Here is a 17945-nt window from a genome sequence, read left to right as displayed (position 1 = left end):
TCAGAACATTTTCTCAAGTGGTAAAGAAGAGAACTATCAACCTAGAATTCTGTGCCTAAGAATGAAGGTAAAGTCAGGACATTCTTGGTAAAAGAATTTGTTACAAAAGAATAGTGAAAGGAGGTCAGCCCAGACTGACCTCAAACTTACTATGTAACCCTGGCTGGCCTCAAATTCTTGATTCCCTTGTCTCAGCTTCCTGAGTGCTGGGATTATAGGCATATGCCACCATACCTAGCTTTTTTCTTTTCTTTTCTTCCTTCCTCTCTCTTTTGCCAAAAGAATATCTTGAAACAGAAAGAAATGGTAAAAAAGGAAACTTGGAGCATCAGGAGTAAAGAAAGAACAATGGGAAGAGTAAAAACATGGGTAAATATAATAGATTAATCTGCTCCTCTTGAGTTTTGTGAACTATGTTTGACAATTGAAACAAAAATGACATCTCAATGTGTGTAGATGACATATTTAAAACAAGTATGCTAAGGGAAAATGATAAAATAAACTATTACAGGAACATTTTCTATACTTCAGTTGAAGTGATGTATGTATATATAGTATGTATGTATAATATTGTGCCTAGAGCAGTCACTAAAAATTCTATCAGGGAGTCAAGAAACACTACAGATAACTCAAAGTAGAATTACAGAAAACATCATCTAATCCACAGATGGCCAGAAAAGTAAAACAGAGAAACAACAAAACAAACAAATAAACCCAGAAGGAACAAAGAAAGAACAAACAATATAATGACAGACTTAAACTGTAACATATCATTACATGTTACATAAATCAATGAACCAGAATAGACAACCCCAAAATATACCCAACAAAGAATAACCAATTAATTTTTCACAAAGTTACAAAACTAATTCAATGTAGGAAGAATTACCTTTTTAACAAATGTTGCTGGAACAATTGGGCATCCACAGGCAAAAAAAAAAACCTCAAACTCAGTTTCATACTTTGTCATGGATTTAAATGCAAAACATAGAATTGTAAAACTTTTAGAAGAAAACCTTCAGGAGCTAAGAGTAGGTGAAGAACTCTTAAATGTGATGCTAAAACTATAAGCCATTAAGGAAAAAATGATAAGCTGTATTTCACCAAAATTTTAAAAATTTTGCTTCACAAAAGGCTATTAAAAAGAGGAAAAGAAAGACAAACTACAAAGTAGGAAAAGGTACTGGTAAAATATATATCTGACAAAGGGCTTGTGTCTAGAACATATAAAGACCTCTCAAAACTCAACAGTAAAAATAAAAAAAAACAAAGACTCTGATTATAAAATGGGCAAAAGATAAGAATACTTTGATGAAAAGGACATATGGATGGCAAATGACACATGAAAAAAGTTCTGTGTCATTAGCTTTTAGAGAAATATTAATTAAAACCACAAAAAGAGATCACAATACACCTTTTAAAATGCCTAAAATAAAAAACAGTGACAATACCAACTGCTGACAAGGATATGGAGAAATTAAATCTCTCATAAATACTGACAGGAAAATAAAATGCTACAGGCACTCTAGAAAAGGGTGTTTCTATAAAAACTAAGTGTTAATTTACCATATCACCCAGCAAACAGACTCCTAGGCATTTACCCTACAGAAATTTCTGCTTCTTTTATTTTGAAGATCTGTTATTAGTGTAAAAGGAAAACAACAAAATCCAATTTTTTTTCCCTTTACTACCACACTCTTCACTCTGTCACCAGAATGTAGTAGCTCTATAGTAGCTCTGTCTTCCCCATATAAAACAATTCTCCTGTTCTCTGTGGACACCAACCAGATGTTCTAGATATAATTCAACTTGATTCTGCCACTATCTGCCTAGAATTATCTGTAATAGAAAATAAGAGCTCTACCACCCACCTTTTGGGTTTAGTTTATCCCTCCTTTATTTTGTACCTTATTATCATTGGGATGGGCATGTAAAAAAATTAGATGGGTTGGTATGTAGCTCAGTGGTAGCACTTGCCTAGCATTTGCCAGGCCCAGACTTGAGTTACACACACGACGACACATTCTCAATGTAGTATCATAACCCTCATAACCCATGACTCCTCCTACTTATTTAAATCCCCAGCTGAGGATCTGATGTGAGATGTGAAGGAAGTTGTTTCATTTCAGTGACTGACATCAAGAAAACGACATGGCTCATTTCGCAGCATGCCTCATCCTTGTCTCTCTCCTCTCCCATCTCACAGGTAAGTTCAGCCACATCCTCTTCCATCCTCCTGTCTTCCCCATTCTGAGATGCAGCTCCAGGCTCCTGGTCCACTCTGTACCTGTGATTCAACTCAGGAGATAACACCTCCTCCGGTAGTAGTGCTTATTTTTCCTGACTGTCTCAGGGAAGGAATGGTTAAAAGCGTGGTGGTGGGCTTCAGAAGGCCTGTGTTCTTCTAATCTACATTCTGCCATGAATTAGGTAAGGAATGTCAAAGTTCCCTTGGACCTCAGAATCTTTATCCTCTAGCCTTCCCTTCCTTTCTGAGCAACTTTAAAAGTAAAAGTATACAGGTGTGTATTTTATATGTATAAATATGTTTCTGTTAAATATATTTCTAAGTACATTTTAATGATTAAGCATACAAATGATATCAATGGAAGGAATTACTTGAATTTTCCTTCTTAACCCAAGCAGTCCAATCAGTCTCTACTTGAAAAGCCCAGTAAAGAGTCTATGTTTAATCACAAGAAGAGCTGAGGGCTTTTATGCTCCTGTCACAGGTATAGTAGTCTTTGAAGATTTTATTATCTTCAGTATTCTCAGAAAGAATCAGGGGCCCTTAGGTGAGAAATTTCTCTCCTGTCATCAAACTCATAGGATATCACCACAAGGTCTTCCTCTGAGAACCTGACAAAGCTATTTAGTATATATACTGCAAGTCTACCTAAAGTGCCTTGTCCCAAACCACACAAGAAGCCAGCACTCCCAATCCTTTCCTCCCCATAGCCTCACTGCATGCTCACATCTGTCAGCTGCCACCCTCCTTGCATTCATCAAAGTTTTACATTGTTAGGAAGCACCTGGAGACCTAAAATAGGCTTACCTTTAAAAATCACTCCCTGAACGGAAATGGTGATTAGAAGTGGAACTTGAAGGTGAGGTGGGTGAGGTGGGGTGAGGTGGGATGAGGTGGAAGAGGGCTTGTCAGGGCTTTAAAAATTGCTAGGTGCTCACTTGAACTGTGTGTAATGGAGTTTAAGTGTCAACATCTGCCACAGGGTCCCTCCTCTGTACTGGCTGTGGGCAGTCTTGTGGTATAACTTCCATGGCTGAAAAGAGTCAGAGATTATCCTAGAACCTTCAGTGGGCAGAGCAGCAGAAAGAGCACTGACCCTGGACAAGGGCATCCTGGGTTTGACTTAGTAGCTGTATTACTGGGGAAAGATAACTCATCCTCTGAGCCTTATTCTTCTCAAATGCATAACAGATAATGAAATCTAACTTGGAGAATTATTGTGGTGTTTTAAATGAGATACCAAATGCAAAATAATTACAATAATGATCACCATTTAAGCACCCACTACATCCAAGGTGTTTTTCATACAATCTCCTCTGAAATCTATAAGACAGGTATTGTTATACCTGTTTTGTAGAAAGGACATTTTGACTAGGAGAGGCCAAGTTTCATGGGCAAGATCACACAGCTATTAAGAAATAAAGGAGAGATTGAGTTTCTAAAGCTACTGCTCTTTTCATCACACCAAACTGCCTAACGCTGTACTTGACACCAGATAGATGCTCAGTAAATGTGTATTTGAGCTGACAGTAAGAGCTAGGTACACAAGCCCAACGAAGGGACTAGAAAGGCTCGAGAAGAACAGGTAGCACTCTTTTGGGGATGTGGCTGTACCAACAGGGAATCACTCTGTCCAAGCTCAGAGGGACAAAGGAATACCTCTCATCTTTTGTGATAAAGTAGTTTTGAGGAGACAGTTACTAAAAGGAAAACAGAAAAATGAGTAAGGGGGCATTAGGGAGTGTTACAAAAAGAAGAAGAAACAAGGATAAGGGGAGGGGGAGGTGAGTAAGAGACAGAAGAGTGGTAAGGAGCTTGAATGTGAATGGGGCAGGGTGGGGTGGACTGTAGGGAAAGGTGTGTGGTGAACTGCTCTGTGTGTCTCACATGGCATTGATACATAATGCTCTTTCCAAGGGAGTTTACTTAAGGACAGTAGGTTCCAAATGATTTTGCTTTGTTTTTAAAGCAGTGGTTTCATCTTATAAAACAAAACCTTACACAGAAACAAACACACAAATGACTCTACTTACAGAGTTTAAGCCTCTCTGATAATGGGACAGTTCCACAGCCTCTCCCTCTTTGTTCCACACCCCACCCCTTAACTTCCCCCTAAGCTCCCCAGAAATACAGAGGCACTGAGACTCCAAGGGTGACAGCAGACACAGCTTGGGAAATTGTGTCTTAAGAGCCTTGGTTCCTGGCCTTCCACTGACTTGGGACACATCGCCCTTACCCTCTGAACACAAGCCTCCTCATCTGCAAGAAGCAATTGGACCAAGTAGTCCTAAAATGCCTCCCAGCTCTTGGTTTCTATGAGGAAGAAGCCACACCAGGCTAGGCCTTCATGGAATTCTCACACTAGGCATCAACAGCTTGGTTTCCTGGGGACAGGGCTGGAAAGGAGGGCTTTTCACTCCCCTCCCCTGAAGTCTCCCTCCGGTCCTTTGGTTCTGATGATGTATTTTCCTTATAATTTGGTTTCTTCCCTCCACTCAACTCTTTAGCCTTTGGAGATCAGAGTAAGGAAGGGCAACCAAGAGATGACAAGAGGGAGGAGCTGTTGTCTCATCCTGTTACAGAGTACATCCCTCTTGCCAAAAACATCTGAGTCTTAGCCAGGGCAGAAGGCAAAGGGTCTCGTGCCTCAACTCCACCTCCAGAGGAAAGTTGGCTAGGGAATGTTCACTGCTGTCCTAACCTTGATTCAATTTGCTCAGAACCCATCCAAAGATGTTTTGGGAAGTTTTTTTCTCACTTTTAGCCAACTTTGCAGAAGTGAGACTGAAAAATGGGAAGCCCCCCTAACACTAACGTGTTAAAATAGCCTCCCAGCCCTTGTCTCCAGCCTCCCACCATGCTGCAAGCTACTCGTACTTCTCAAAATGCTTTCAGATTCATGTTCACACTTCAACCTCTTCAAATTCCTGCCATATGAAAGGTATTGCCTTTGCCCTATGAGAATTCAGAAAACTGAAATTCAAAGTGTAAGTTGGTGAACACAAGTTTTGGAAATGGAGAAACTATCTATCCCACTTCTGCCATTTTTCCCCCTATGAAGTGCTCAGAATCAAACCCAGGGTCTCATGCATGACAGGCACATGCTCTACTACTGAGCTACAACCTTTGCTCTCTGCCACCTCTTTGTGGCCTTGGGAAAGTCACTCAACTCCAGTCTTTTCATCTCAGAAGGAGAACTAAACCTCTACTTCATGGGGCTGTTCTGAGGATCAAGAAAGATACTGGGTACTAAACTTGTTTACAGAGTACTGTCAAGCATTTGTGGCTGGAGTTGTGACTATGGAGGGGTGCCAGGAGTCTTACCCAAACCATTTGGCTACTATGAAATGAAAAAGGGGTGAAATGGATGCAGAGAAGGCAAGTTACAACATTACTGCTCTGACTTAGGTGAAAAGTAGGAAGTTGAGGAAGGTAGATGAGTCCCCTGAGGCTCAGTCCTCCTGGGCCTTCAGGCAGGTGTTGGTAGCCTTTCATTCTCTAGACTCTTCTGATCCCATTTTGTGTCCCCACAGCACCTGTTATTTACCTTTTTGTAACACATATAGTTACTTATGCAATGACTGTCTCCCAACTCCATGAGTGCAAGAATCAAGTTATCTTGCTCCCCAATTATATCTTTGGCACCTAAACAATGCCTGGCATAAATGTGGCATTTATGTTAAAGGGAAAAATGACCAAATGTGACAAATTCAACCTGCTTAGGTGTGGTAAAACTCTACAGAGTCACACATTGCAAGTGGCAAAACCTGCACAAAAAGAGAAGTTTCAATTCAACCTTGGACAGCTAAAAACAAAAGCCTCTTGTTTCTGGATCCTTTTTCTCTGTCAACTGTTCGTAGTTAGGACACATGAACCCTGCCCTTATTCTCTGAATCCATAGTTAGGAAATGGCAGGGAGCTACTTTCTTTCATTCCTCCTCTTTCCATCTTGAAAGACACACTGAGAACAATATACTCCTTCTGGCTCATGTTGGCAATTTGCCCCATATTATCCTTCAATTTCATTCTAACAAGGAGCAATGAATTTGGGGACATTTCTTAAACTCCCACACAATTCACATCTCATGGCATTTACCCTGAAAACCTAGAGCCATGTATGTGAAAGAGTTAAAAGTATAATTGCTCATGGTTTAAATGCACTCATGCTACACACTAAAGCCATATTCTTACAGTTTCACTGTTTCACACCATGCTGTTGTTTTGATGTGGGTTTTACCCCAACAGTTTGCCTGCTAGAAGCTTAGTGTAGAGGTGGTGGAACATTTGTGAGGTGAGATCTAGTGGAAGGTGTTAGGTCATGAGGACACCACCCTCAGAAGCAGTTACTGCTGCTGTCTTGGAGTGAGTTAGCTCTTTCAAGAGCAAGTTGTTATAAAGCAAGGCCATCCTGTGTTTGGCTTCTTCTGTACAGGGTTGATGTCCTTTCCATTTTTCTGCCATGTTGTGACCCAGCCAAGGGTACCCTCACCAGAGTCCTAACAGATGATATCACCCAATCTTGAGCTTTCAGCCTCCAAAACTGTGAGCTAAATAAACCTCATCTTTATAAAGTATCCAACCTCAAGTATTTTGTTATTGCAACATACCTTAAGGGCCTTCTCAAAACCTTATGTGAACCTGAAATTGCTGGAAGGTTGGTTGAGTCCTCGAATTGTACCCACTTAGGGACAAACGATACCCAAGTTTTACTTGACTTCAAAACATTTACCATCTCCATCTCTGCTGTTGAAATGAGAAAATAATGCATCAATTGATAAAAAATTCAAAATAAATGTTTGCCTAAAACAAAAAGGAACTATTTTGGCACTTTTTGAAATGATCAAAGAGAGGCCAATCTAAAAACCATAGTAACCTTAATATTATAGAAGTAGGGAGAAAAGCTTTTTGGAAAATCAGATAACTGGATAATTTGATAAGACTTGAAGAAACCAAAGTACATATGCACTGGCTGATAAATTTTAGGGGGGATGTGTTTGAAAATAGGAATTAGCTGCTACAATACATTTATCCAAGAAGAGAAAACAGAACTTTTGGAGATTAAGCTTTGCAAAAAACAATGGTAGAGACCCTCAGACCTGTAATCAAAGGAGTGGGTCAACACTTGGTGACATCAGGTTATCTGGCCCTGGGACACTGGGAGAACAGTTTATACTTGAGGAAAGGTCGCCAAAGGACATGAGGGAAATTAGAGTTTAATGATACCCAAGGGCTCTAGATCCCCACACCTGAGCCCTGTAAGGTAAGGAGAGTGGGGGAAAGGGCTAGAGCTGGAACAAATGCCACTGTGTCTTCAAATTGAGTCATAGTAGAAGACTAAGTTCAAGAACTGCGTGACATTGAATTAAATCTTCAAATTATTACCTACTAGCCATATGCCCTTGGATAAGTTACTTAGTTGCTTTTTGTTTTGTTTTGTCTTGTTCTTGTTCCTGTTCTAGTTTTGAATCTCAGTTTTGTCATGAAGTTAGAAGCCATAAACTTTTTTTATAGGAAATCAGATATAAAAATTGAATTAAATTATTAACACCATTATTAGTTTAAATTAAATATTAATTTAAAATATTATATTTTGGTATTTAGTTCTCCCATCTATAAAATATGTTTTAAGGTCTCAACCCTGTGGGTACTATGTGGGCTTTGTCACTTACCATGTAGTGTAAGTCACTTAACCCCACTGTGTCTCAGGTCCCTGATCTGTAAGATGGTATATAAAAAAATTATTTTTCTATGGGTTTTAAGAGTTAAACAAGATCATAGCAAGTGCTTTAAAATTTATATACATTTATATTAGCTGTACTAGGGTTTGAACTCAGGGCCTTGAGCTTATAAAGCAGGCACTCTACCACTTGAGCCACACCTCAAGTATGTGTTTTAAGTGTTGTGTTATATGTTTTAAGCTGTTGGTCCAAATCTAGTCTCTCACTGCTCTGTGCTATCCCCAGAGTTTTCCCCTCAGATTTTAATAGAAGATGACTCATTCCCATCCCTACTCACTGGAAATGCTCAAATGGCCACTTCTGGAAATCCCTTCAGCTGTCATTCTTAACTACTTTTTATCACTGATGATTGCTTGAAAGTTGTGCTCTCTGGGGTGAAAGAAAAAAATCTTGTTGAAGAAAACCCTGCTATAATTCCTAGTAGATTGGGATGAACATCACAAGTTAGCCTGGACACATAGCAGGGCTTGCTTCACTCATCCTTTTCCTTCCCACTGAAACATATTAGAATGCAAGTGAATAAGAACCTTATTTGGGGATGACCTTGAACCCATTCTAATCTATCATAAGATAGATAAATATCCTTAAACTCCTAAGCTATTGTTAACATTAGGTACATGATAACTTTCCTCCCACTATCCTGACCCATGAGTGCAAACCACTGCCCCCAGGTCAGGCAGGTCTTCATCAGCTTCATACTAAGCTCTCTCTAAACAATCTGGCAGTCCTAAAAGAAACTTAAAAATTTTCTCAGTTGTCCCCTCACAGACACCTGGTCAAGGATGGAGCTGGACTTTCTGGTCTACCTCAGAACCTGATCTTTTTAGTCAGAGGTATTTGGGAATGTGGTGGGATCACCTGCCATCTCCCACTGTGAGCAGAGGGTTCTGATTTCAGTAGTGTGAGTGGGATTCTGAAGGGTTTACAAGATGCTGCTTGCCTTAGGCTGAGAGGGTTTCTCAGGTTCTCCCCCATCCAAAGGGGATGGCGAGTAATTGGTGGTAAGGGCAGGGACAGATTTATTTGATCATTTTCTGTGTCTGCAGCATCAGCAGCATCTGGAGCCCTGAAAAAACTGCCCAGTGCCCTTGGTGGATCTGTGACCTTCCCTCTGAATGTCACATTAAAGCAGATTGACATTATTGCCTGGACCTTCAACACAAGTTTTCTTGCCACCATACAACCAGCCATGGGAGGAAAACAAGCCATTGTCATAGTGGCCCAAAATCGGAACAAGGATAGGGTGTTCTTCCCAGATGGAAGCTACTCCCTGAAACTCAACAAACTGAGGAAGAATGACTCAGGTGTCTACCGTGTGGAGATATACAGTTCATCCTCTCCTTTTCCCTTCACCCAGGAGTATGAGCTACATGTTTATGGTGAGCAGAACCAATTCAAATGGTGATGGCTGCCGTGGGAAGGTGGTGAGCTCCTCAACAGGAGATGTTCAAGCAGAGGCTTGTCCGGAATGTGGGAGAGGAGACTCTTGCATGGATGAAGTAGCTATAGCCGACCCCTGAGGTCCCTCCTCATGCTGAGATCCTGTAAGAGGCTCTGTGGCATAGTGGAAGAGAAACATGGAAATAGGCGCACAGACTCTTACTAGGTGCATGGCCTTAACCAAGTTACTTAATTTCTTTCAGTCTTAGTTTCCATAGCTGTCATGGGGAAGAAAGTGATACCTACTTTCAGAAGATTATTGGGTGTAAGCATTGATCACAGTCCCTCCCCTACAGATTCCAAACAATTGAGAAATAGACAAAAGAATCAAAAATAAATAAACAAATACAATAAAAGCTGGGTATAGTGACTTATACCTGAAGTTTCAGCTACTCAGGAGAGTGGGCAGGAGGACACTTAGGCCCAAGAGTTAGAGGCCAGCCTGGGCAACACAGTGAGACCCTGTCTCAAAAACAACTGCAAAAAAGAAGATAAGAATATCAGCTTAGCTGGGCACTGGTGGCTCATGTCTGTAATCCTACCTACTTGGGAGGCAGAGATCAGGAGGATCACATTTGGAGGCCAGCTCAGGTATATAGTTGCAGAGCTCCTATGTTGAAAATAACCAACACAAAAAAGGATTGGCAGAATGGCTCAAGTGGTAGAGGGCCTGCCAAGCAAGTGTGAGGCTTTAAGTTCAACCCTCAGTACCACAAAAAAAAAAAAAGAAAGAAAGAAAGAAACAAAGAAAGAAAAAAAAAGAATGTCAGCTTTATTTCTGGTAAAACTAGATAGAAATATTTCATCACAAGTCTAGATCTAGAAGCCCATCCAAGGAAGTTGAACTTCCAAAACAATTATTAACCAGCTACAAGAAAAGTAGTGTCTTATTCACTAAGATACAATATTAGGAAATGGGCCTTGAAATGTGTTTATGGGAGATAGAACATGCACCTTTTTCCAGGTGTGTCTTCCATAGAAGCATGGATGAAGGGAACCAAAGATGTACATGCTGCAGAAAAACCAGCTAGGGGAGAGAAGAAAAGGGGAAACCACAATTTAAACAGCAATCTTTAATAGCTCAAATCATAGAGAAAGATAGATGACAGATGTCAGACTCTCCTCATCTCTCCAATAAACCAATTACCTACCATCTGAAAGCAGAGGAGTGAGCACAAGGTAGAGAGAGAGACCAGACATGTTACACCTATCCTATTCTCTCCTGCAATGTAACAATGAAAATCTTTTCAAGAAAACCTCTAAGTTAAAAGAAAATTAGCCAACATCTAAAATGCACTTAGGGGGCAGGGAGGATGAAGGAGAATGGAGGAGGGGGTGAATTCAAGTATGATATATTTGGTATATAGTAAGGACTTTTGTAAATGCCACAATGTACTCTACCCAGCACATTAAAAAAATAAATAAAAATTTAAAAATAAAATGCATTTAGCACAACAATTGGCATGCATTATGCCTCGTGAATGCCAGCTGAGTTCTCACTGCACAATTATTTCTATTACTATTTCTATTATTTTTATTATTGCTATATAGCTGTGGGCAAGCAGACCTAGATAGTTCTTTCTTCCAGATAAGAACAAAAATTCTGCTCAGAATTACTGCTTCCTCTCCTTTCTCTCCCCCACAGAGAGTCAGGTTGAAGGTATTCAGGGATAATTTAGAGAAAGGAAAGCTATAGGCATAATTTCCATCCTTGGTTGTTCTTTTTTGTTCACAGAGCACTTGTCAAAGCCCAAAGTCATCATGGGTCTGCAGGACAATAAGAATGGTACTTGCATAACCAATCTGACATGCTCCATGGAACAGGAGGGAGAGGATGTGATTTATAGCTGGAAGGCTCTGGGGCAGGCAGCCAATGTTTCTCATGATGGTCCCATCCTCCCCATCTCCTGGAGACTGGAGGAAAAAGACATGACTTTCATCTGCATGGCCAGGAATCCCATTAGCAGCAGTTCCTCACAACCCATCCGTACCTGGAGCCTCTGCAAAGGTGACTGCCTCCTTTTTCCACAAGCCTCTGGTCTTAGCCATGTCTTCTTCAGCGCCTGATCCCCATGGAGCAGGCCTTATATGAAAACTGGAGGCCTTGAGGAAGTCACCAGGCTGGGGGGAAAGTGGCAACTGCTCCCTAAGTTGATTCATTTTCCCTAGCTGATATTTCTTCCCTCCTTGTCCCCTGCCCCTCTCTTTCTTACTGGGGTTTGAACTCAGAGCCTCAAACTTGCTAGGCATGCATTCTACCACTTGAGCCATGCCTTTAGCCTTCTGCCCCTACCCATTCTCTTTTTAAAGGTGCTGCTGGTGATTCAGACTCCTCCAGGCTCTTCCTGTATCTCCTGGTGGTGCCCATCCCACTTTGTGTCATTGTACTGATGAAAATTCTTCTGATTATGCAGACAGAAAGAGGAAAAGGTAGAGCACACACGATTTTTGTCCTCACTCTCATACATTCATTTTCTTCATAATTTATTCCACAAGTATATACTGATTTGTGTGCAAGACTTGATGCTGAGAATATAGAAGCACACGGTCAGCTGTACTCCTTAGCTCTGGAGTAGAAAGAGAGCTGGAGACTTTGCCTTTTCTACTAAGGACGGGATCCCTCTCCAATGCCCACCCCTCTTCTTCCCTCAAAGGGAGTAATTGTTGTGGCCCTACTTTTGACACGGCAGACTCTGATCCTACCTGGAAAGCAATGGCCTCCAACCTTGACACCCTCTAGCCCACACCCTCCAATAAGCTCTTCCTATCCTCATCTCTAGAACCCCCAATCTAGCCTGTCTTCTCCACTAGACAACATCAAGACCTCTCTTTCCTCCTCACCTCCACCTAGACACATTCCTCCCGGAGAAGCCATTATCAGTCTCTATCCATGCTGCTGTCTGGGTTCCATGCCCCTAAACAGTGCTGATCTGTCTTGTAGGACTCCCAGTGATACTGTCCAGGAGCAGTGTTGGGGGGGAATCTAAGCATCCATCAGCTATGAACTATAGACTTTGAGATCTCCCTTCCTTGTTGGAAGCACTCTGAAAGTGTTTCTGACCTTCTCTGCTTCCCACTTTGGCCACCTTGACCCACAGCTCAGGAAGTGAAGTGAAGTAATTTGTCTAGTATTTTCCTATTTTTAACATTGAAAATCCCCTATCCTGGCAAACCCTTTAGTTACAGGCCAGCTGGGGTGGTTGATCTCCCTAAGTGGATCATTCAGGTGGGATAATGGGTCAGTAGAGTTGATGAGTGGTAAGAGAGGCAGGTTTTGATTACCTCTCAACTTAGTTTCAGAGCCCATTGAAGACAAGAAGGGAACGGATGTCCATCGGGAAATTCCCAACTACTGCCTCCCTTCTGAAGTGAACACAGTATATGACACAGTCCCTCACACTGTGAGTCCTTTTCTCTTTCCTGGGGCATGACCCACATCTTCAAGGCTCTCCTTGTTTACTTGGTTTGGGAATGGGGAAGGAGGGTTAAGAGAGATGCATAGGCCATAAAACCCAATATCTCTATGTCTCCCCCACTTCTTTTGGATTCACTCTGTTCAGAAGTTGGGGGCCTCTGGAGCTCCTGGTTCTGACTCAGCCAGTAACACTTTTGCCAAAAGCATTACGTGAATCACTCCCTCCTTCCTTTCCTCAGTTTATAGTGGCCACGGAAAAGATCCAATTCCTTTTGCATAAAGCAGTGGGGAGCGAATGAGCTTTTGACATGATGCTCATTCAAGTCATGGTGTCAGAAGACGGGCTGCTCTAGAGCTGCCAGAAGCATTAGAGGGCCCGTGGTAGCTGTGGACCCACACTCAAGGCTTCCCCACGTTCCACTTCAACAGGCTAAAGTGAATGAATACAAAACTAATTCAAAGAAAATTCTGAAAAGAAAATCATAAGAATACATTTAAAGAAACCCAAATGACAAAAGACAACTAGGAGCTATAAAATAAGTAGACAACTTTCAAAAGCTCCCCAGGACCAATGGTCGCAGCCCAGGCTGAGGTAGCTCTGTAGGGGACACACACATACTTTTGCCATGGTGGCCTATTTAATGAAATAATAAAAATACTTTGACGTTCAAAACCCCAGCCTTTTGATGTCTCGCAATCAGGTTGCATCTTCCTACATTTACCTACAACATTTAGCTGCACTTCACCCCCTTCAAAGAGGAAATGCTATGTTTCCTCTTCTAAGTCATCAGTGTTCTGACAGCTCCTTTCAATGGTTTCAATCAAAATTTATTACTTTTTCACCATCCCCCCTTCTCCCTTGCTCAGGACACATTCCCAAAAGGCTGCAGAGTTATACTGGACGTTCAGGAATAAATTTAACCAAGTCAGGATATTTTTGTCCAATCGGGAAGGATCATTTATTATTATTGTTATTGCTTTGCCTTATTTTGGTATAATAGGCATCCTTACTGGTGTCTCCAAGCGCCTCTTGACTGTTGGGAAAGTGTATTTGCAACATTAGCACTATTATTTCAGTTTATTCTTTAGCACCTTAGGAGGCTCCTGGCTCATGAGACTTACATATCTTAACATATTTTTGAAATTCATTTAAATTTAACAGAGTAAAAGTAATGCAATAAACAAAATAAATCATAAAAATATGAATAAAATAATGGAATGGCTTCCTTTAAAAAGTTATTAATAATTATTATGATAAATGTTACCAATGAGAGCATTTCCACTACCCATCCCTGTTCTAGAACCCTCTTTTCCTTCTCTCCATCTTCACCCCTCCCTGGATTGTGAGTGTGTCTCTGGTTTTGTCTATGTGTCTCAGACAATAGGTGACGATTTCTTTTTTTTGTTATTTGTTTTCTAATAGGAAAGTAATACAGAGGAAGATCAAACAAATACACTTTATTCCATTGTACAGATTCCAAAAATGGTAAGAAACTTTAGAGTTAAGTTTCATCTTAATTGTCTCATCCTTTTTCCTGGTTCATGTTTAGGTTATTATTTCTTGAAGCCCAGAAATTTAATATTCTCTGGCATTAAAAGTTATCCCTGCTAACTCCCCATTCCCTTTGCTTAGGTTTACACAAAAAATATGGGGAAAAGAAGACTGTGTTTTAGGAGTCCAAAGGGGATAATCTGGAATAAATAGAGTAGGAGAGAGGTTCTAGGTAGGAAGGATAGAGGAAGTCAGAGGCCTTTGACTGAGGTCATGATTGAGGAAAAAGGCTATGGGTTAGGCTGTGCCTGGGAAAAAAGGGATGACTGGTAGTGGACACCCCACCTTGCTCTAAAGCCACAGTAAACTGTAGGAGGGAGAGCCTTCCACTTCTTTTCTTTGGCCTAGCTATGTTACCCGACTTCTAGTCAAACTGATGCTTGGAAAAAGCAGTGGTATTTTCCAGTCTCCTTTCCTTTCTTCTCCCAAGCAGAACCAAAAAGACAGGAATGTTGAAAGCAGTTTTCTTGCTGATAGAAAACAAAAGTTCGGGTCCTTAAGCATGAAGCAAGATAAAGATGGGTTTAACTTAAAGAATAGTCCCTCTAAGTTAGGAGTGGCTAAACAGGGAGAAAGCATGGAGGAGGTTTGAGTTAGGTAGCCTTGGAAATAGACTGTCGGGGATGCAGAGTCGTCTGTGGAAGACCCAGAGCTCTGCCTAACGTTCTGCTTCCCCATGTCTGCCTACAGGTGAAGAGTCCCCAGTCCCTACCCATGACGCCAGACTTGCCCAGGCAAGTTAGCTTTGAGAATATTATCTAGATGACAGCATGCTCCTTCGAGTCTTATACCAAACTCACTGCTCTGGCCAGAAGCATCAAGAAAGACTGAGCACCACTGACTACCTTCCAGAATAAACCATCCTTTATGCTCTTTCGATTTGGGAGCTTATAATTCTACCCACTGCTGGGAACTCTTCTTTAAATGCAGAATCTCCCTTCCTGGAAATGGAACTGTAGTTTTGTCAGTTACTCCAAAGAAAAGGACTAAGAAGTGGCTCTATTAACATACATATCCATATTCATTTTGGTATCTATCATATTAATGATAATTCCAGGACAAGGCCTGAAGTCCCATCCTGTTCCAGCACTTGGAGACTGGGAAAATATCAAGATTCTGGTTGCCAGGAGGACAAGCAGGCCAGGGCAGATAGACATGTCCAGAAGAAGCAGGTGTATCTGACAAAAATGGGTACATTAATAGCCCACCAACTATGTTCCTGGCGCTGTGCTAAACTTATACAGATTGATCAGACATGGTCTCTGCTCTCATGAACTTGACCTTTCATAAGCTACTTTTATAAGGAGTTACAGTGGACCTGGATACAGATTCACAGAGGGTCATCGCTTCTCGGCCTCTTGGCTAAGAGCAAGTGCAGATCCTCAGAGGATCCAGTGAGGATATACAGGTCATGAAGATCAAATCATACAAGGGCAGAAAATCAAAAAATCCAGGTAGACAACTGTCTACCATCCATGGAGACTCAGAAGTGTGTACAGCCAAGGACAAGCACTCCTTACCCCAGCTTCATTTATACTCCTATGATTCAAGGGGAAACCCTAGGCCTTAAGTCCTACACAGGAGCCCATCTCAATGGAGAAAGAACCTGAAGACACATTTTGGATCTAGTATGAAAGACCTGGAGTCAGGAGTTGGGACTTGGGGGTTTGATTCCTTGCAAACATTTAGAATCATTTATTTGTTTAATTCATTCAACCAATATTTATTGAGAACTTCTGCCAAGTCAGTCTGTCAGGTAAAACGAACATGGTCCTTGCCCCCATGAGGCTTATCTTCTTTTAGTGATGTGAAAGAGACATGGGGAGGAGTAAGGGAGCGGTGAATTTAATGTGTTCCCTGGCACATATCTTGAATGGAGATGCTGGGAAGGAAACTGGTGTCCCAGGGCTTGGGGGTATGAAATAAGGTGGGAAAATAGGTGTTTAAATTTGTAAAAAGAGAAAATATCTGGGGTTGGAGTAGGGAAATGGGAGTCTTCAAATATAGCCTGGCCAGGGTAAGAGAAAATAAACCTTCAAAAGAAAAGCACAACCAGGCACCAGCAGCTCACTCCTATAATCCTAGCTATTTGGGAGGCTGAGATCGGGAGGATTACAGTTCAAGACCAGCCTAGGCAAATAGTTTGCAAGACCCCATCTCCAAAGTAACCAGATCAAAATGGACTGGAGGCATGACTCAAGCAGAAGAGCACCTGCTTTGTAAGTGTGAAGCCTTGAGTTCAAACCTCAGTCCCACCCCACCCCCTGCTCCTCCCCAAAAAAAGCACAGAGGTCAAGAGGAAAGTCTGAAGCTAATTTGAGATGATTGGGAGGAAATGAGTTAAAAACAGAATACAGCCCCCAATACATGTTTACATTACCACCACCAAGGAGGACTGGGCCTGCCTCTGCCCAGAGCTCTGCAGATGTGTCCTCACCAAGTCATGGATAAAGGATGTTTTTAATGTATTTATTTCTATAATTTTATGGAAAAATAAAGTACCTTATTTTAATAAAACCAGCATGTATTGAGGAAGGATTTTTTTTTTTCAAATTCCCACAAAGGTAATGGTTACCTAGCAACACTTGGGGGGGAGAACTAGTCACAGTGCAGCAAGAGGGGGACACCAAGACTTTACGTTTTGTCCAGCATCAATGGAGTATTTGTGTGACCCACATTGATGCCACCTTACCTGTGACACTGTAGCCCATCCCCAGGGCGTGGATGAAGTGAGTGAGGCGCTCAACACAGCACAAAATTTAAAGGGGCAGAGGGATGGGACCAAAAGATTCAGCAATTGAGTTAAATAATATTTTACTGCAATACTTTTTAAAACCAAAACTAATGAACAAAATGTCAAGATGTTAAAACAACCATGCCTCATCTGATTTGAGACTAAGAAAAATGGAAAATTCAGCAATACAGATTCTCAAATATTATGAAAATGTAATGTTTGTTTACGAGCTACACTGCTTTCTTCCCTTTGTCTCCAAACCAGATGACTCTTCAGGCAAGACTGTGAACACCCCCCAAAACACTAACTGCCAAAAGAAGAAAACGCTACAAACTGATTTACAGTGTTTCTTAAGGGAGTTCACAGTCTCTCTGAGCAAGGCCTCAGATGTTTGCTTGACTTTACTGGAAAAAAATGTATCATTCAGATTCTACCAGTATTTTGCACCTCCCAAAACAGGTAAGTCTCCACCCCACTGAACCCCACTTCTGGCCCCACAGTCCCTTGCTAGGGGCCAGTCACTTTCATGTAAATATGTTCCATAGGTCTTCATCTGGTTACTATGAGTCAAGTTCATCTGGGGTACTTACCTCCAATAACAGACATTGAAGTGGAGACCAAGAGGTGCAAAGAGACTTGCCTGAAGTTTCAGGCTTCAGTGTGGCACCAAGGCTAGAACAAAAAGAGTGCCCACTTCACCATTCTTCTACTTCTGCAGAGGAGGGGGAAAACCTGAGAGAGGTGGGTTCATCTCTTCTCAGTGCAGAGTGGAAGAAAAGACATAGCTTTGGAGAATGAGCCTTGGTTCAAATTCCCTG

General features: G+C 41.4%; 1 protein-coding gene across 2 annotated transcripts; it reads left to right on the top strand.

The window, feature by feature from the left end:
* The first annotated feature begins 2089 nt into the window (after window positions 1–2089).
* Slamf7 (SLAM family member 7) lies at window positions 2090–16924 on the top strand. 2 transcript variants are annotated; one of them, XM_020174326.2, is made up of 7 exons: window positions 2090–2206; window positions 9033–9365; window positions 11162–11434; window positions 11737–11856; window positions 12721–12827; window positions 14265–14327; window positions 15084–16924. In XM_020174326.2, the coding sequence occupies exons 1-7, from the start codon at window positions 2152–2154 to the stop codon at window positions 15153–15155; spliced, it is 1023 nt and encodes a 340-aa protein (XP_020029915.1). In that variant the 5' UTR covers window positions 2090–2151; the 3' UTR covers window positions 15156–16924. The 2 variants fall into 2 exon arrangements, with proteins under 2 accessions (XP_020029915.1, XP_073903789.1); XM_074047688.1 differs by lacking the exon at window positions 11737–11856.
* Window positions 16925–17945: the final 1021 nt, after the last annotated feature.

This window comes from Castor canadensis, chromosome 11 (assembly GCF_047511655.1).
Source record: "Castor canadensis chromosome 11, mCasCan1.hap1v2, whole genome shotgun sequence".
In the NCBI taxonomy this organism is placed as follows: Eukaryota; Metazoa; Chordata; class Mammalia; order Rodentia; family Castoridae; genus Castor; species Castor canadensis.
Note: the sequence above shows the minus strand (reverse complement) of the source record. Positions and strands in the feature narration are given on the sequence as shown.

Excerpts from the sequence above, each read along its gene's own strand:
- Slamf7 (XM_020174326.2), top strand. The coding sequence starts at position 2,152 with ATGGCTCATTTCGCAGCATGCCTCATCCTTGTCTCTCTCCTCTCCCAT. Across the intron at positions 2,207-9,032 it reads TCTCCTCTCCCATCTCACAG|CATCAGCAGCATCTGGAGCC; the intron begins GTAAGTTCAGCC and ends CTGTGTCTGCAG. Across the intron at positions 9,366-11,161 it reads GTATGAGCTACATGTTTATG|AGCACTTGTCAAAGCCCAAA; the intron begins GTGAGCAGAACC and ends TTTTGTTCACAG.